This window comes from Lynx rufus, unplaced genomic scaffold (assembly GCF_022079265.1).
Source record: "Lynx rufus isolate CCGP_SWC_20201006 ecotype Redwood Valley unplaced genomic scaffold, mLynRuf1.p SCAF_9, whole genome shotgun sequence".
In the NCBI taxonomy this organism is placed as follows: domain Eukaryota; kingdom Metazoa; phylum Chordata; class Mammalia; order Carnivora; family Felidae; genus Lynx; species Lynx rufus.
This window is the reverse complement of record NW_025814897.1, coordinates 96,853,376-96,874,064: the sequence shown is the minus strand read 5'-3', so window position 1 is coordinate 96,874,064 and position 20,689 is coordinate 96,853,376. Positions and strand designations below refer to the sequence as shown.

At 43.9% G+C, this 20,689-nt stretch overlaps 1 protein-coding gene across 1 annotated transcript in view; it reads right to left on the bottom strand.

Moving 5' to 3' along the window:
- Positions 1 to 10,699: 10,699 nt before the first annotated feature.
- The window catches only part of EXT2 (exostosin glycosyltransferase 2), a 147,355-nt gene continuing 137,365 nt past the window's right edge, over positions 10,700 to 20,689 (bottom strand). The window contains exons 12-14 of the mRNA XM_047070230.1: positions 19,574 to 19,702; positions 17,765 to 17,847; positions 10,700 to 11,465 (exon numbers count right to left, since the gene is read on the bottom strand). Of these exons, the coding sequence (XP_046926186.1) occupies positions 11,327 to 11,465; positions 17,765 to 17,847; positions 19,574 to 19,702 (351 nt within the window). The 3' untranslated portion in view covers positions 10,700 to 11,326. The remainder of the gene's footprint in view (positions 11,466 to 17,764; positions 17,848 to 19,573; positions 19,703 to 20,689) is intronic.

Here is a 20,689-nt window from a genome sequence, read left to right as displayed (position 1 = left end):
TTGATTTCTTTGGGTAGTATGGACATGTTAACAATACTAATTCTTCCAATCTATGAGAACAGAGTATCTTTCCATTTTTTGTACTTTCTTCAATTTCTTTCATTAATGTCTTGTAGTTTTCAGTATGGGGGTCTTTTACCTTCTTGGAAAAATGTATTCCTAGGCATTATTTTATGGTTTTTGGTGCAAGTGTAAATGACATTGTTTTAATTTTACTTTCTGTGGCTTCATTATTACTGTATAGGAGTGCAACCAATTTCTGTACATTGATTTTGTATCCCGCAGCTCTACTGAATTCACTGATCAGTTCTAGTAGTTTTGGGGAGGAATCTTTAGGGTTTTCTATATATACTATCATGTCATCTGCAAATAATGAAATTTTTACTTCTTCCTTACCAGTTTGGAGGCCTTTTATTTCTTTGTTGTCTGATTGCTGTAGCTAGGACTTCTAGTACTATGTTGAAAAAAAGTGGTGACAGTGGACATCCTTGTCTTGTTCCTGACCTTCAGGGAAAAGCTCTTAGTTTTTTATCGAGTATGATGTTTTGGCTGTGGGTTTTTCATACAAGGTCTTTCTTATGCTGAGATATGTTCCCTCTAGACCTATTTTGCAGAGGGGTTTTTGTCATGAGTCGTTGTTGTACTGTGTCAAATGCTTTTTCTGCACCTATTGAAATGATCATATGGTTTTTATCCATTCTTCTATTGATGTGGCATATCACATTGATTGTTTTGCGAATATTGAACCACCCTTGCATCCTGGGAATAAATCCTACTTGATGGTGGTGTATGATTTTTTAAAGATATTGTTGTACTTGGTTCACTAGTATTTTGTTGAGGATTTTTGCATCACATTTTCCCATCTTCTTGTTTCCTTTCACTGCCCTCAGGTCAAAGTGCCTGCCCCAACTTCTCAACACATCCCTATCCACCTAATGCCCATCTCTACCTATTAATTCTCTAAAGACCACCTCAAGTGCCACCTCTTTTCCCAAGTCAAACATGATCACACTCTCCTTCCATGACAGGGAATGTGTGCAATTCACCCTTAATCATGCACTGTCTTATATAGTAGATAGGATTATAAAGTGACTTATCTCCTCTATTCATTAATTCCATTAAAAGCTCCTTGAAGGTGGAAATGGTATCTTCCTCACCTATTTATCTATAGCATCTGGCAAAGTATCATAGAAAGCATTTACTGTTAGCTGGATGGCTGGCAAGTCTGCATTCCACATCAAGAACCTACCAGAAAACACTAAATTGAAGCAATGGAACTGGAGGCAGCCTAGATCCTGAATCCTTAAGCAAACATCCAAGTTAAGAAGGGAAAGGAATACCAGTCCATAACAAAATTGAGGCGCTGTGAAAGATGACCGTGTTTAACCACCACTTAAAAAACAATATTGCGGTATAATTTACATCACCAATTTTAAGTATAATTAGAGGAGTTTGGGGAAATATGGATATATACACACAGCTAACCATCACCATATTCCCCAGATCCCAAAAAGTTCCCTGTGCCTCATCCCAGTCAATCCCCAGCCTCAGGCATTGATCTACCCTATCACTCCAGATGAGTTTTACCTGTTGTAAAACTTCATAAAAGTGGAACGTATTTATATATATGAGAATATATATTGTGTGTATGTACAGTGTGCACTCATTTGTGTCTGGCTTCTGTTCACTTGTTTTGGAAAATCATCCATGTTGTGTGTCTCCATAGTTTGTTATTTTTACTGCTTAGTTGTATTCCATTGTATGGATATACCACAATTCATCTATCTAATCATCTGTTGAACATTTAAGTTGTTTCTAGTTTTTGGCTGCTGTGAATAAAGCTGCTATGAACATTTGCATGGAAATATGTTTTCTATATGTATTTTTTAAAACATTATGTAAATTATACTTATTTATTCCTCTTCTATTTTTTGACAAAAGTTTTTGTATAAGGTTGGTATTATTTCCTCCTTAATTATTTGATAGAACTTGCCAGTAAAAACTATGGGTTTTTCTCTGTGGGAAGTTTTAAATTATGGATTTGATTGCTTTAACAGATATAGGACTATTCAGATTTTCTATTTCTTCGTGGGGCAATCTTATCTCTTTGTGCCTTTCAAGGATTGTTTCCATTTCACCTATGTTGCAGAATATATTGGTATGAAGTTGCTCATATGAATCCCCTTTTAATATTTTTAGAATCTGTCCTCATTTTGGCTCCTGATACTGGTAATTTATATCTTCATTTTTTTCCTTGAACAGTATAGGGCAGTTATTGATTTTCTTCAAAGAGCCAGTTTTTGTTTCACTGATTTTTCTCCATTGTTTGTCCATTTTCCATTTATTTCCACCCCTTTCTTCTTCTACTTTGGACTTTATTCTTCTTTTTCAAGTTTCTTATGGTAGTTTCTTAAGCTTAATTGATTTTAGTACCTTTCTAACATAAGCACTTCAAGCTATAGATCTACATCCCACACATTTAGATCTATTGTTTCATTTTCATTTAGCTCCAAATATTCTCTAATTTCCTTTGTGTCTTTGTGAACTCATACGTCAATTAGAAATATGTTAATTTTCACCTAATGGGGACTTCCACAGATATCTTTTATTAATTTAATTCCACTGTGAACAGAGAACATAGTTTTTATGTTTTCATTTCCTCAAAAATTACTGTGACTTATTTTATGCTGCAACCCATTTGTGGTGTATGTTGCATGTATGCTTGAGAAGAATGTGTATTCAGTTATTAGTGAATGAAGTGTTTTATAACTATGAATTAAGCCAAGACAGTTGATAGTGTTATTCAAGTCATCTATATCTTTCTTACTTTTCTATCGACTTGTTCTATCAATTACTAACAAAGGAATGTTGAAATATCCAAATATAATTGTACATGTTCTTGTTCACGTTCAGCTGTTAGTTTTTGCTTTATATATTTTGAAACATTGATATTCAGTGCCTAATTTAGTATTACCTGTTCTGTCTTCTTGATTGATTCCTTTATCATTATGAACTATTGCTCTTCCTTCCTAGCAATATTCTGTTTTTCTTTTTAAAGTTTATTTGAGAGAGTGTACATGTGAGCGGGGGAGGGGCAGAGAGAGAGAATCCCAAGCAGGCTCCATGCTGTCAGTACAGAGCCCAATGCAGGACTTGAACTCACGAACTGTGAGATCATGACCCAAGCCAAAACCAAGAGTTGGACACTTAACTGACTGAACCACCTAGGCACCCTTCAATATTCTTGAAGTTAATTTTGTCCTTCGTTGATATAATCATTCCCACTTTTCTTATGACGCATGTTTATCTAGTATATCTCTTTCTACTCTAACTGTATTTTATAGTGTTTTCCTTGTAGATAGCATTTAATTGTTCTTGCTGTCTAACTCAGAATAATCTCTACCCTTTAATTAGAATGTTTAGGCCATTTACATTTAATGTAATTATTGATATATTTGGATTTAAGTCTACTCTTTTTTTTTTTTTGGTTCCATCTCTTGTTTACTTTCTTCTTTTTCTGCCATCTTTTTGATTAAATATTTTTCTGGTGTTCCATCTCCAATATTGGCCTATTAGCTATACCTCTTTTAAAAATTTTTTGGTGGTTGCTCTAGGGTTTACAATGCACATCTTTAATTTATCACAGTCTATCTTTCAAGCTTTCTTCCTAACTCACCAGCAACTCTTCTGTCTCCTTTTCTGGGTTTTCCTTTTTTTCCTCTATCTATAAAGGTTAGAGTGGGCCCAATAATCAGGTCCCAGTCTTTTTCTCTTCTCTACCTATGCTGACTCTCTGGGCAATCTTATCCAGTCTCATGGTTTTAAACCCCATCTATATATTCAGTCTTAACTTTTCCCCTGAGCTCTAGATACCTAACTGCTTAAATGACACTACTACTTAGGTTTCCAAAAGGTAACTCAAAGAGCATGTCTGAAGTAAGGCCTTTGATTTTCACTCTCAACACTTCCCTCCCCTCACCCCTGCATAGTCAGCATATTTCAGTTAATGGTATCATTCCATTACTCAGGACAAAAACCTAGGAGTTGGCTGTGAATCCTCTATTGTTTTCCTCTCCTATATTCATCAGTAAGTCCAATAAGACTCTATTCCCAGCATAACTTCTTACTACCATCCAAGTCTAATGAAGCCACCATCTCTCACTTGGGCTCCCTAAAATAGCCTTCTAATTGATTTCCTTTCCTTCATTCTTGCTGCATATAGCCTGAGCTCCACACATTAGTTGAAATTATCTTTAAAAAAATACCATTCAGGTATTACCACTTTGCTTAAAACCTTCCAGTGTTTTCCTGTCACACACAATAAAAATCTAGAATCCTTTTGGCCTACATGGTCCTAACACAATTTGGCTCTGACCTACTTTTCTGGCATCATCTCTCCCATGCTCTCCACATTAAATACACAGGCGTTCTTGCTGTTCTTAAAACAAGCTGAGTTTGGTCCTGCCTGAGGGCCTTCGTGCTAGCTCTTCCCATTGCCTGGTACCCTCATGGTTCACTCCTTCTCAACATGTATATCTGTGCTTAAACGTCACTTCTGACCAACCCATCTAAAATACTTCCTCACACCCAAGCCACTATCTCCCCTTACTCTGCTTTATTTTCTTCACAGCATTTACTGTCATTTGAAATTATATTCATTCACTTGTTTTGGTGGTCTTCCTTCTTAGAATGTAAACCTTTAGATAAAAGTGGGGGCATTTTGTTGTTCTGTTCAATGCAGCAGACTCACATGAAGAATAGTATCTGGTATAAAGCTCAACAAATATTTGTTGATTGAATGAATCCACCACATCTGGTTTATTTTCTCAAGGAAAATTATCTTTAGGAGTCAGTAGACTAAAAACTCCAGAATGAAAATTTACTTTCTCCTGGTCCCTTCTCTGAAAGTGAATTAAATCTGGTTGTTAGGTGCAATTGTCTTCATGAACATATTTCAGGGTCAGGTTGTATCTACAAAAAGATTTCTCTACTGACTTACCAGGCCAATCCATCCAGAGTGAATGATGCTCTTCAGTCCAAGTTCTGACAGACAAAGTTTTGTCCTGCCCATAGTCTCACTGTGTACTTCTGATGTGTTGCTGAAGCCTGAAGAAGGTAGAAATCACTCCTTAGGAGGCCCTAACTCAGAACATTTCCTAGTTCAGATGTTTCCTTTCTATTCCAACACTGTCCTAGGTCATCCTTCCCAGTAAGATGGTGTATCCATGGGACTAAAAGGAGCATCGATCTGATTTTAATGGATACTCATCCTTATCACTTCTGAAGAAAGGCTAAGATACAACTGCCAACTGAAAGATGCTATGAGAAGAGACAAAAAAAAAAAAAAAATCCCTGCATCTCCCAAGAATTGAAGAAGATAGACTTAATGGAATCCTCATTTGGCCAAGTTGTCAATACACTAACCCAAACTGGTGACAAGAACAAGGCTGTTTGGAGAGAAATTATTGGGACTACATCCAGAAAACAAGGAACAGAGACTGGGCACAGGGTAGGCAGAAGGGAGGGGATGAAGGTAAGCCTCTCAGGATCTACTAAAGAAAGGCTATTGGAAATCCTATAGGAGCTGTGCCACCAATGCACAATTTTCGTTAATTACCTCAATTGTGGCTGTTATTCCCTTAATGAGAAACACAACTTCACTTCTAAGCAGACAGTGGGGCTGGCAGAAAGCTGAAACCTGAAAATCAGCAGATACAGGGCTACATACGGCCCTTACTATTGAAATTAAGCCACATCCAGAACACAGGGGATAGGACTCCAAATAGCTTCAGACAGCAGCCAGCCACACAGGGCCCTCACCAGGCACCGGATGGACGCTCTCTGGACCCGTCAAGAGGCCCAGATCCCAAGTGCTCATTTCAATAACATAAGAAAATAAACATGGGGCTTATTTATAGCTCAGGAAAGGGACTGGGGCAAAAGAACCACTCATTTGGTAATCCACCCTGACGGGGCCAGATAGGATCCAGACCCCCAAGCTCTCTGGTAACAGGGTGAACAGAAATAGGGGCCGGAAGAGGGCTGGCTGCCAGCATCACCAGGTACAATCTTGTAAAGGCCCTGAGAGAAGGGGAAAAGATCTAATACATCATCCCATCTCACCATCCTGGGTCTAAGTGATCTTGCTGCCTCCAGTTCCTAGTTGAGGAAACTGAGGCATGGGAGTGGACTCTCAAGACCAAGGAAGGCTAGGGTTCAACTCAAGGGGAAGGTGCTAAGAGAAAAGGGAAAAAACAAAACAAAACAAAACCCTTGCATCCTCCAGACACCGGAGAAGATGGTGTTAACGGAGTCTTCATTTACAGTTGGGACTAAAACGTAGGTATACAGAGTCCTTGGCCACTGATGGGCTCATGCCATCTTACACAGCTCAAGAGTTCCCAGTAGAGTTGGAGCGCCTTGAGCTCAGGACAGAGTCTTATTCAACTCTATTTCCTGGACCCAGCACAGAGTCCAGCAAAAAGTGTATTTTGATGAATGATGAATGATTAGAAAAACTCAAAGACCCAATAAATGTCCTCTTACCTCACCTGGATCAGTAACTAGTTGGTTGTGCTTCAGCTGTGATTACCAGAAAACCAGGCATTCCTTGAGTTTATTCTTGGGCATAGTTGCTAATGATGTAAGTTGGTGGCTATAAATAAAAGCCCAAATAGACATATTCTGAAGGGAAGGCTCTTATGGAGGCTTCCATAGGAAAGCACTCTAGATGGAGTGGCTGGTGGTTTGGGTCTAAGACATATGGACTCCAGTCCCTGTTCTGCTGGAACCTCTCAGCCCATGTGCCGCTCCTGAGAGGTTGCAGACAAGAGGAAGCTTTGCTGAGAAGCCTCCGGCAGACACAGCTGGCCTGGTACCTCTCGAGCGCCACACAGGCATCCTTCCCTTTCTTTGTCTTCTGCCTGACAGCTCTGTACCCTTCAGGGGACTGGGAAGAAATGCCACCAAGGGCCCAACCACTTGGGAACAGAAGAAAAGAAAAAGCTCTACCCTGAAAAGGTTGTACGATTGTGGAAATGAAATGCCAGACACAGATGCTGGTGACTCAACTGTTGTTTCTGGAAAATGAAAGAGGCCTGGAAGGCTGAGAGAAGGGGCCAAACTCTGCCCAGTCATGTTCCCTGTGATGCCAGCAACAGTGAGTCTGGAATTAAAAAGCCATGGCACCAAGTTGCCTCCTCCCTGAGAACCTGGAAGTCACAAAGCCTGAAGCTGAAACCTGACAGTCCATTTGACATTGACAAAGGCGGATGCGAGGGTGTGGGTTGAGCTTAGAATGCTCCCACCCTAAAGAGAGGGGAAAACCTTAAAATTGAGAGCACAGTGCTGTCTCACTTTCCTCCGCCAAGAGAAGGTCAAGGAAGACTGTTCGCAGATTGCCAGACCATGCTTGGTTGGCACAATGGGGCCACAAGCTATTCCTGATTTTAACTCAGAAACAGAAAACGGTGTCACTGAATATTCTGAAGGGAAGGCTCTTAGGGAGGCGTGGACCAGAGCAGGGCTGAGGTGAGCAGACAGGCCCCCCAGTTTCACCTGCTGCAGGCCCTGCGGTGGGAAGCTCAAGCTGCTTCCAGAGTCTTCCTGGATGGCAGCTGCCTGCCAATATGGTGAGCACTCCTGCGAGAACGGCTCCTAGGAAGTGGCTGAAGAGGCCGGGGGCCACCGAGCACTCTGTCCCCGCCTCGCTGTGCCACGGCTCCCTGAGGAGCAGCTGCTGTGGCTTCTGCTGCTGCAACAGAAGGCAACCTGGGCCCCAAGAGATGGAGAAGGGAGCCTGCCCCAAGAGAAGCCACCGTCCCCAAAGCGAAGGAGACCCACCAGGCTCAGGATGCGTGGCCGGTGAGAGACCTGCAAGTGCCCAAACCTCTCCCTCCCAGCCGGGCTCCCACGGGACCCTCTCTGACTGCCCCTCTCAGTGCCCAGCCACGAAGTCTCGCCAGAACTGAGCCACTTCCCAAGCGTCCGGCCTCTGCCTTCAGCTACTTAAGAATTCTACCGTCAAAGGTAGAATTTTACCCCAGCAATCATATCTTTTGAGCCTGTGGCTAGAAACCGGCATCTTTTCAAACACTCCTGCCAGAGACGACCATTCCGGGCAGCCGCTGGGGTCACAGGGTTATTAGCAACTCCTTCAACAGAGGACAGCAAAAAAGCGGCTTGCCCCTTCTGGCTCCCAGTCCCGGTCGCACACACCAGCGTGATGCTCACGGCCTCCCAAAGGCAGCAGAGAAACCGGCCCTAAAAGCCACAAGCTGGAAGCACAGTTGGAAGTACATCAGACTTTGGCAGAGCACCGGGATAGTCGGTTTTGAACTTCACGACACTGAGTAAGAAGAAGAGACAGTAGAGCATCATTTGCAGGAAAGAACCAGAGATTCTGAGAACAGAAGTTGTTGCTTTCCTCTTTAATTTTCCTAGAGAAGGAGGTTTTTGCCTAAACACGTGTGAGGGCTGGTAAAACACACGAGATAAGTATATTAAGAACTATCTAACGCTAACCAGCAAAAAAGTGATTCCAATCTTGGCATTCCAAACTGGCTCATCCCAGTTGGGTCCCTGGGGGAAAAGGCGAGTGACTCAGTGCACACATTTGGGCCAGGGCCAGGGCCAGCTCAGGTTCATCTTCTGTACAGGCCAGCAGGATGCAATTTCTTAAAAAAGATTTCTTAATCTAAAACCAGCTGTTGTCTGCTGTAGGCCAGAACATGACATTTTAATTAGCATTATTGTTCCGCTTCTGAAACACGGCTCTATGGCATCCCAAGGGCAGATGATCCCAACCCAGGCTTATGGGTGAGGGTTGCTGGTGAGCAGCAAATAAATACACAGAGAAAGGGGTGGAGTCCCCAGGCCCCTCGGAATCCATGAATCATGATCCCCTGCTACATTCTTGCCCCGAATTTCTCCCTGTGACCTACACCACCTGTCTGTCCGTAGGATAGAACCTCCGAGGTTTGTTTCAAGTACCTAGGATATAATACTCATTCTGCGATAGATACTGTTTTATGCTATGTTGCCAGATCTAACCCACAATATTTCTGGGGGTAGTAAGGTGCCTTAAATGGAATTTTAATGCCCTGAGAAGTCCAGTGACTCCTAACAAGGTGATAAAGTTACACTAACAGAGCCCCCTGGGGCTCCCAATCATCTCAGATGGAAGTGGTCCTCTTCCAAAAATCAAAGGGCTGACAAAGTTTTTAAAAAGAAAAGAAAGAAAATATTTACCCTCAGAGAGGGAGACCTGGATTACAAGCCAGCCACTAAGGCAGAGGACTCAGTGATGGGAAAAAGAGCAGAAAATCTGAGGTGACGATGCTGAGGGAAAAATACCGGGAGTGATATACATGCACGTATACAACGTTCACCCGGTTCTTAGCTTCTGGAAGGGATTTAAATGTGAGGCCCAACCCTTCCACCCACCCTGAATCTTGGAAAAATGGCTAAGGAACCCCAGAAAGGTTAGCAGTACTCATCACCTGTGACAACAGAATTCCCCTTCTCTTGGTTTCTATCCTACCATCCCCAGGATTGTGAATATGAGACTAAGCGCCTTCCCATATCCCCTACTGACAAATACAGAATTATTCAAATCAGAAGTATTTATTAGGCGCCAGTGTTTGAATGCAACACGAGGAATGATCACAGGTTCCGTGTGTGCACCTGCAACGTGAACAGACGGCGGGGAGCGGGGAGGCATCTTGTCCCTTCTTGCCCATTCCACCAGCCCCAGTCCCGGGCTCTTGCTCCTCAGTGTGAGAGAGTAAAACTCATGATTCCCGCTTTCAATTTTGTTACTTCCTGAAGTTTTCTCTGACCTCTCGAAGTCTATAGGAACACGCTGGAGGTGACTCTTGTTAAAACTACACGTTTAAAACCGATAGCACAGTAACTATTCACCTTCGTGTCACTCAAGAGAACAATGGGTGGCATATTAGTGACTTCAACTGGCACACAACTAGGTTTCAGTAATTATAACCATATTCCAAGCAAATTGTTCTGTATTTTGTGTTCTGGGGACATATGTTATGGCTAAAGCCCAAACTGTGGCTAATCTTAATATTAGAGCCAGATAAATCTGTTTCGAATCCATAACATCTAACATTTGCCAGAGTAGATTTGTTCATCAACAGGGCTTAAAGAGGTATAATTCACACATGTGCAGTATTACTAAATGCTGAAATTTAACGATTTAAATATACCGGCAACTATGGCAAAGCAGTTGTTATAGCAGTATTTAACATTAGCCAGAACCTCCCTGGCTAACGTTAAGTTTACACCGAAAGAAGGAGGGAAATTTTGGAATCCCCTTGGGGTGGGGATCACAACTGCCTCGACTTTTACAACACGGTACCAGCTACAGCAACTCAGGGTATGGTTATTACAGGCCCTCTGTTTTTCCCTAAGAATACCTATGAAAAACTGACTGGATCTGATCAAGAAGCAAACAGAGTCCTTAGGACGTTTGGGGAGACATCTTGTCTTAGAATGTTTACAGCTTGGAGATCTTCTTCTGCTTGAGGCACATGGCACCAGATATTCCTCTGGGCTGTGTGTCCTCCTGGACGTGGCAGGAGGTTTGGAAATAGACTGGAGTTAAGGCCAGAAGATGGAGGTAAAATACACACAAAAAAGAAAGTTCCTTGGGTTACCAATAATCAGCATTTAAGACATATTGTAAAAAGGAATAAAAAATTATTTTAATCATATTAAAAAGCCAAACCAAAGAGGAATGGTTCATGGAATTTACAGGATCCCAATTCAGCACCGGGTGCTCCACCTACGCCTGGGTCCAGTGCCTCAGGTCCTAGGGCATGCGTCAAATCCCTCTAAGCTGCTGGGATTTTGTGCCAAATTCTTGGTTTGGCTTTTCCTCCTTAAAACTCACTGATCTGAAATAGCTAAAGGTGAGATATGGGCACGATTTACATGATTCCCCAGATCGAACATGGTTGACAGGTCTGTCTGCTCTACAGTCCGAGGGTCAGTGAAGTTTCCTTCCAGGCTATTCCCTGCAAACAAAGGGAGCCTGGGCTGCATTTAAACCCAGAGCATGCCACAAAGGCTCCCATTTGGCATTTCCAGCAAGAACCCATCGGGGCTCATAAGAAACACTAGAATAGCGCACGCACCGCTCAAGGTGCTTAGACGCTCTCTTCAGGTTCCAGTTCTCGAGGAAGCAGGTTAGGGGTCACAGTCCAGTGTGTCAACTGAAGGTCCCCACACCCTGATATCAGGGTGCCGGGAGGCTGTGCTCCCCTACTTTGTCCACGCGTCACATTCAGACCTCCGTCACTGATGGGTTTCACAAGCTGCCGATGTTGGGGAAGCTCTTCAGTTTCTCGGGAAAGTCATCTTTGTACAGGACAGGGTCAGCTCGGTGCTCCACCACCTTGAGCGGCATCGTCCCGAAGACTGAAGCAAACTTGTTGATGCACTCGGACCTGAAGGGTTTTGGGTGGGCGCGGGGGAGGCAGGTGAAGAGGGAAAGGGGTAAGGAGAAGAGAGAAAATGTTCAAGGGGCCGACACATGAGAGCAACATACATACACTACTCAATATCAACAAAAGAAATCCAAGTATCGCAAGCCTGCTCCCAGGTTCTTAGAAAAGGTTGGGAGGGTGTGGACACAAGAAGTGATCTGGGGGTGCTGTGACTATTAGTTCAGGGGGAGAGAGTGAACAGAGGATGCTGGCGGGAGGTCACTGGGCTGTGCTGAGGTCAGTCTCTTTCCCCCTCCCCCTCAAATTCCAGTCATTCTTCCCCGTCACTACAAGCAGGCCTCAAACCAAGGTGGATCGGCTGCGAACAATTCTTAACCCCGTCTCTGCCAGCTAAAGAGAGGCCAAAGGGTGGAGAGGGAAGGGGCGCCTGGATCCGAGCTTCAGCTCACTGGAGTTTAAAAGCAGAAGAGAGGACCTTACACCAGCAGCAACGGAAGGCAGAAGGTAACAGGCAGTGAGGCTCACTTCCAAACAGTAAGCCCTGCACTCGCTCAACCAGCGTTTCTCGAGGGCGATGCCGGAACTGCTGGCCACCTTCCACGAGCTCCTCCCCGAGAGCGGGCCAGCCGCTCCCGTGTCAGAACCAGCAGCGACACAGGGCTTAGGGACAGGGCGGCCCAGCAGCGCTGCAGGAGGGGAGACGCCGGTGTCCTTGACTCCATACCGCCCCCTGAAGCCTATAAGCCATCTCCTCAGAGGTGAGCGGGTCAGGCACGCTGGCGGGAAACGGCTCTGGTCAATCAGGCCAACTGAGTGTGACAGCCGGGTAATGAGGACGCTCCCGCATCCGGACCAGAGGGAAAAACAAGCCCATAAACACCGCTTTTGAAGTCAGGGGGACCTCAAGGATGCATTTCAGAAAGGTCAGCGCTCTCTCCCCTCAAGTCGGGCCCACGGCACCCGACAGCTAGGGTAAGAACACACCAATCGGAGGCAGAACCATTTCCCCAAGAGGGGTGGAAGTCCAAGACCCCGACCAGAAGCCTCTCCTGTCCCGAGATACTGCGAGCTTTGTTTCAAATTATTTCAATCAGTAAGTTTTTATTTGAGTCTTCTGAGCTTGGGGAAGAAACCAATTAATAAAGAAGTCAGTTATCCTCAATTCCTTTCTCTTATTACGTTTCTAAGAGAACGTGTTACCACTTCATTCGGAGCTCTTGGAGCTAATAACATGCCTGTGTCCACCACCACGAATCAACAACTAACACTTATTATGGATTCCAGGCTGCCTTACAAGTGCCCTACATGTATTAGGAACCCACTCCAACCTCCTGACAACCCTAGGGGGTGGGTCCTATGATTATTCCAATTTTCTCCTGGGAAGACTGAGAGAGAGACAGAGGCTGAGTAATATGTCCAAAGGCCAAATAACAGTAAGAGGCAGCACCAAACCCAGGCGGTCTGGCTCCTGAGGCTACAAAATCTTAATTATGACATGATACAAATTTATTTATGAACACAATTCTAGAGTCCAAGTGGAGCGGTTGGAAATTAACGACTTTTGCGCTCCTATGATGTGCCAGATAACTGACAAACACGATTTCATCGATTCCTTAAAGTACCCCCCTTGGCATGCCCAACGGCTGGTTTACAGCAGCTTCCTGTTATGGCCCGACAAGTTAAAGCTGAGGCCTGAGCCCCAGAGCTGGAAAGTGCCGGAGCTGGGTGTGCAGCCCAGGCCTGCACTGGCAAGAGGGCCTCTGTACTTTCCCTCACCCTACCAAAACGCAGAGGCAATGACTTTGCCTCCTGCCACCACTCCTGTGAGACTCGGGAGGTGGCGGCTGAGGCTCCAAACTGAGAGGGGACCCGGGAAAAGACCGAGGCGTGTCCTCAAAGTGCTGCCGAGGAAGCACAACAGCCGCCCTCTCCTCGAGGTACAGGGTCAGGGCAGTGCAGACAAAGTTAGTCTCTCCGCGGTCTTACTTTTGGCAGCTGTTCTGCCTACAAACATGTACAGATTCTTCCAGTTTCCAGTCATTATGCCCGTAGACTCTGGCCAGCAAAGCCCAGCAGGGCCCAACACACAACACAGGTACCGGTGGGTACGTATTAAAGAAGAGCCGTGGTTCTTGGCAGAGGATAGCGGCTCCCTGGCCCGCTGGAGAAGACTGAGCACAACGTCTCCTCTGTAAACAGATCTGCCAACAGGGCCGGGCCACAGGCAGGAGGCCACTGGGGCTCGGGCCAGCTGACTTGTTGACGGCTGCCCCTGGCTGACCCAGGCCGACCCAGGCCTAGTGAGTGCTTCTTTCTCTCCATGCAGCCTGCACCGGAGAAGCCGCCGGCTACTCTGAGTGGTGAAGGTCCTTAACTCTCCGGCCAGGTACTGACAGTGTTGTCTACCTTCTTTTCACACAGGGCATCTGGGTTGGGGAACAGGTTGGGGTAGACGGTGAGTCTGGTGGTGGCTGGTAGGTGACTTGCGTTGTTCTGTCAGAGGTCCAGCCACCTTGTCAGTAAATGCTCCCCTGGGTTGGTTTTATAATCCAGTACAGACAGGCTGAGAACCACCAATGCCTACCTCTGAAGTGCTGGAAGTGTCTGTGGGAGAAAGGACTAATGGTTTTCTGTTTTCCTTGTAAACACATGCAATTACCTGAAGTAACCCGGAGCCTTTAGGACTAATGCTGGGGAAACTGGGAAGGAAATAATGTTGCCCGGCATCGTGCTACAGGCTTTCATATGTTATTACTTCATTCATCCCCAGCATGTAACACGGTATTTGGTACAAAGAGGCTCAATAGATATTTGTTGAACCCATGAATGGACACTGTAATGTGATAGTTACTAATACACCTATTTTAGGAGATAAGGAGATTGGAGTTTAGCATAAAGTCAATCAGTTGTCTTAAGTCAGATAGCTACTAAGTGACAAATCCATAATTTGAACAAAGACTGGCCTGAATCAGAATACAGTGTTCTTTTTCTTAAGATCAGCACCGTCTGTCATATTCCCTTACCTTGTTGAAGCTATTGGTCAAAATGAACAGTTACATAGTCTTCTGGTTTTCTGGCTCTTAAAGAATTAACAGACCATCCTGGAAATGGATGCTGGCAGTAAAAGCGACTTTCCTACACAACTGTGATTTCTGCTCCAAGACCCCAAATATAAGAATAAATAAGCTTATTAAACCACAAAACCCAACACAAGGTCATAACTTGCAAAGTGGTTAACTTGCTTCACTGTTTTGTGCAAAATGTGAATTTTGCAAAGGGAACTATTAAGAAAAAACAACAAATGAACCATTCTACAACTGTAACTCCACTTCTGGATCTACCCACGATGGCTTAAATCATGCCTTCCTCCCTCCCGACCTAAGTGCCTTATATAATAATTTAGTGATTCAATCTTTCATCCAAATAGTTTTGCTCCCAGTTTCTGATTTCCAGATTGATTTCCTCTGTTCCCTATCAAATTTCTCAAAAGGGTATTCTGCATACACTAACTCTACTTCCTCACCACAGACTCACACTCCATAACCCTTAAGCCCCACTGCTCCATGGCATTATTTTTTTTCAAAGTCACCAATGACCATTTAATTCAAAGATCTTTTCCCAGTCTGCATGTTTCCTGCTCCTCCCTTGCTTCTGTGCACTATAGACCCTGGGTCTCTCCTGGCTTCTCCGGTGGCTGCTTCTCTGTTTTCGTTACTCTTTCTGTCTCCTAAATGTCAGAATTTCTCAAGATTCTGCCCTTGGCTTTTCTTCAGTCAGTGGCCATCTCTGGGAAGATGTCTTTCAGATATCTACCTTTGTTTTCATCTTCTTCCTGAAGGTTCCACATTTCCAACTGCTTGCTCCGTATCTACATCTGCACATATAGAGGGAAAGACCCCCAAATCTTCACCAACCTGACTGTTCTCCAACTTTGCCCATGGTTAAAATCTCCTCCCGTCCTTGTTAATTACACTGTTAAAGGTGCAACCGTCTGTGTTCCCTCCTCCCTTAGCTGGCCGTCTCCCCCTGACTGTATTATTCACACTGTTGATGGTACCACCACTCTTCCTGACTCGACATCTAAGCTCCCTCTGTCAAGTCCTTCTCCATAACCTCAAGTTCTAGCATATCTTCCTTTGGGTGAAAAAGCATCTCTGAATATTTAATCCATCCCTTTCTTTCCACACTCAACTTAGCTCAAGCTTCCCATTTCCATATGTACTTTCGTCAATTTCTTCGCCTTCATTCTACTCTGCACCACTTCCAAATTAATCTCAAAACAATACTTTGATCAAGCTCCGTTGTTCAAAAACTTTCGACGGCATGTCAGAGCCTGAAGAAGTTCGTTCAAGCTCCTTCACTGGGCAGTCCTTCAGGGTCTAGCACCAACAGGACAGAACTCTACACTCTAGCCACACCGGACCCCTAACTGCCTGCCAGATACACCTTCAACCTGATGACTGGAACCTTCAACCACCTGGTTTCCCCTGCCTGGGATCTCCTCTTCTTGTCCAGTGATCTTAGTGATCTTTGAAGGCTTATTTCAAGTGCCATCTTTTACAAAATTATTCCTAGTAATCAACCTAGTGAGAAGCCACGTCTCTTTCCTCTGACCAATTATAACATTCTGAGCCTCCCTTATGGTACTTACCACATATAGCTTTGGATTGTTACACACACAGGTGTGTGTGTGTGTGTGTGTGTGTGTGTGTGTGTGTGTTGCTGTTAATTATAAATTCTGACAGAATCTGATTTAAGCCTAACAACATCTGGGTAGTCACCTATTCTATTTTCAAAAGTCTGTTTCCAACAGGAAGCCCCCGCATCTCCCTTAGTTACTGTAGTCAGTGTTTAATAATAATTATATCTAACTTAAATGTCTCTCATCGTATTTTAAGTCTCTTTACATTGGTCATCTCAGTGGTGCTGGAGAAGAGTTGCTTAGCCTTAGCATGAACTTCAAGGCCATTATCAGGCCAACGTTGGTCCCTAAAATTCCTATCTTACACCATATAACCCCATCATTTTAACTCAGCCTACTCAACAACCAATTGCTTAATGCTATGAATTCTCCCAACACAAAGAATGGAGGTGGGTTTAATAATAATTTCGTGTACTCCAATATAACTATAATTGGGGTCTCTTCCAAATGAGCTATGACAGTCATTGTGACTGCCCTTGACTGTGTAGTAACTATGATACCCGTGACAGATATTTCCCAAATCACAATAATATGTTATTTCACACTGACAATTAATAAAAGTCATGTCATTTGGGTAAAATATTTATATATGAAAGAGATAAAAGGATTATTTACAGGGTAGGAAAGAAGTAGGAATACGAAGGAGTGAACCATTATAGAATCCAGGCCAAGTGAAACAACTTTCTGCACAAAAAGATCTTCCAGGCTTTAAGGATTTTAACACGGTGGATAGATTTCAGAAAGACTGCAAGCAGACCCACATGGGACCCGTGGACACCTGCGCTAGATATCTCATTCTCTAAGGGCCACTACAACCTTCCCTGAGTGCACTTTGGTCCCCTGACAGCACTGCTATGGGATGTCCGGGCTTGTTGTCTTATGTAAGGAGCTGCCTTTTGGAAGAATTAGGTTTGATTCAGGAGATGCCAAGCTTGGGGACCTTCAGGATACAAGTGAGAATGGTGAGGTCTAGGGAAAGATTATAACGATCCGAAGGGAAGATGTAGGTTTCCCACTCCTTTTACGTCCGCTCCCCTACGAGGCTTAGTATTATGTCTCACACAAAAGTATGCTTGTTGAGTGACTGACTGAATTGAAATAAAAGGAGGATTTCAGAGCTGACTTGCTCCTCTCACTCTGTAATGGAAAGAGCTGTGCTTTCCATTCTGTTCTTGGTAGGTGTTTGGTCAGAAAAGGTAATTTGTCTCTAGGTTTGGTTTCATTCCTTCTAATCAAACTTCTATTGTCACGTGGAGATACCCTGCAAAACAATGCCGTATGCTCTTGGAATTGACTGCCTCCACCCAAATGACTGTGGATGGCTGACTGTTAGTCCACATGGAGAACCTGACTTCAGGAGCTTAAGGCCAGCTATATTTTTAAGACCCTTCCAGCCATTACAAATTGAGTGAGTAGCATTCCAAATTAATTCTTTGGGTGACCTGGGCTTGAACTAACCCAATTCCCACAGTGCAAAAGGAGGTGACTATGGCTACCAGCTGCTGTCCTTATATCTCCAACAAGTCCCATAAACAGGCCCAAGGCAGGAAATGGGGATCAGAGGCTAGGGCAGACTTTTGGTTAGAGGCTCGCTCACCTCTCCACCATGTGCGTCTGGTCTAGCGAAAGCCCGTCAATGGCTGTGCACTCAGGACACTTGAATTTCTTTCGCGGTGTTACCTGCCAGAGAAGTACAAAAATACACCTGGCCGTCAGTGCCAAGGACGATAAAATCACGCTTGTGACAACACTCTGCATGCTTCTGTTCTGTAAGCTGAGCTTCCTGCTCTCTCCACACGCACACACGCGCGCCTGCGCGCACACACACACCCCTCGCCATTCCTCCATTCAGTTCTGTCTGGCTTGGCCAACGGCACAACTCACAAGGGCCCAATAAAAAAGGCTTGGAGGGCTTTTGCCTTCTGTAACTGGAAAGAAGTGGTGATGACAAGCTCCTTAATTCCTGTTTAATGACTGTTTTCTCACTGCCAAGGTCCTTGTATAAACACCATTTGTTCTTGCAGCCATAAGGGCGATGAAATACAGCTTCCCATAACTTTCACCGTAACCTCGGTTCCAACAGGCACTCTTTTTCCTTCTTCCAGCTAATGGCAAATGCTTTGAGCAGCACCATGCTCCTGAAGGTGCCAGCTTCTTTTGCAATTCCCTTCAATCAGGAAAAAAATCCCATGGTCTCTCGCCCTCTGAATTCTTTTCCCTGACTCTCCCTCCTGCTCTCCCGAACCTTAAACTCCTAATGATTTTCTTAGCAAACCCAGGGAGACTGTTATCCAAACCCAGTGAAGCTAAAGAAAGAGCAGAGAGAGGTTGGGCAGGGGGAGAATGCTAGATAACTAAGGCCAGGCTAAGAAGCACACAGATGCCAGAACGACTGTCCAGAGGGAGCCGGCACAGCTAAAACCTCTTGAAGCACATCTGGAGATAAGAGGGGTTCCTTTAAAACTAAGTTTGTGATTTACATATTGGACTTTTTCTTGCAGTGAGCTGTTGACTAAGTTAGAGGGCAGGGGGAGGACTGGGTCAAGTTTGCAGATTACAGACAGGGACTCTTCCTTTTTTTTAGTCACTTTGGTTTAATCTGACTTCTCCCCTCAATTAACAGCATGAACAATCAGTGGGGGCCATAGCACGCTTCCAATGTACTTCCAGTACGGCAAGACTCCATTATAGGAATCTGTCCTTGAAGCACAGCCCATTTTTATATGGAATCCGAATTCGGAAGGAAAGAAGGTCAGGATGATTCCACTCATAAAAATAAGGAAACTCTCTCTTCGTATCTGGGGATCTGGGTTTGAGCAAAATCTACATTTCAGAAACAGACATCCATTACAGATACAGAAATCCCCATGTGATCCTTGTGTACTCTCAGCTTTTATTTATTTTTTTACTCTTAGCTTTTAATATGTTATGGGAAAGATACTTTTAAAAACTGGTAACTGATATTTTAAAATGTTTAGAAAAACTACAGTTATCATTGTACAAAGTGTACTATCTTCTCTATGTCTATAAAAAATAAAAATCAGCTACTTTAAGAAAGATGTAAGTTGCATTCTTTAATTAACAGATCTAGATTCCCTATCAGCTTTGAGAATAAAGTTTTTTAAAAACATGATTTGTAGATTGACCATTACAGCCTTTATCTCTCATACTGGAGATTAAAAACTGTAACTAAAGAAACTGTATTTTAAAAAAAGAAAATATGTTTAAATTATCAAAGCCTAGCTTCAGCGTTACAATGTGACTGCATCTTAAAAATAAAAGAGAGCTTAAAGTCATCCAATCCAACACTTCATTTATACTTATGAGAACTTCTCAGGCTCAGAGAAACAAAGACTTGCCCAAGATCACAAAGTTAGCAGCAGAGCTGGACCAGCATGCCTCCTACCTTGATGACAGCTTTTCCCGTGACGTTAGCTACCAGGAAGTTCATGGCAATGTCTTCACAGTTCATATGAGCATCCACCCAGTTCTTGATATCCCCAGGCATTTTGTAGGTATACAGGTAATTAAAATACTGTCAGGTAAGACAAAAAGAAGAAAGACGCAAATGGCAGTGGGCCACGGTTGATGGGGCCACTTAACGGTTGATGGTTAAGACAAAGAGTCACTTAATCATATTGCAGAGACAAGCTTTCTCTCATAGGATTAATCACAAGGCTGTAAAAAGTATTAGAATGCTTTTGGTCAGGTGATCAAGTATCTTTAATACTGTCATTCTTTTAAAATTCACCTATTGTTGGGGCACCTAGATGACTCAGCCGGTGAAGCATCCGATTCTTGATTTCGGCTCAGGTCATGATCCCAGGGTCCTGGGATGAAGCATCACGTCAGGCTCCAAGCTGAGGGTGGAGCCTGCTTAAGATTCTCTCTCTTCTGGGTCGCCTGGGTGGCTCAGTCGGTTAAGTGTCCGACTTCAGCTCAGGTCATGATCTCACAGTTGTGAATTCAAGCCCGGCAATGGACTCTGTGCTAACAGTGTGGACCCTACTTGGGATTCCTTCTCTCCCTCTCTCTCTCTGCCCCTCCCTCGCTTGTGTTCTCCCTCTCAAAAATAAACTTATAAAAAAAAAAAGATCCTCTCCCTCTCTCCCCCACTTGTGTGCGCTCTCTCTGTCTCAAAACCCCAAATAAATAAATAACATAAAAAATAAAAATCACCTATTATAAGCAGCGTAGGTAGAGCGTGAAGCCCTTGAATGCAGATGCTTCAGACTCATGTTCCATGTATTTAGTAAGTAAAATATCATTCAGAGACACACTGTATATGGATCGCTACCAAATTCTTTTCCTTGAGTCACAATGCTCAATCCTCTTTGCTACATTCTCCCCGCAGATTGAAAATAGAGACAGACATAAATTAATGGTGGACTGACACTGCAAAGGTATGTGCTTTTTATTTTTTTTAAAGTTTATTTTTATTTATTTTTGAGAAAGATACAGAGAGTAAGTGGGGGGGGGAAAGGAAACGGGAGGGAAGGAAGGAGAGGGAGGGAGTGAGAGA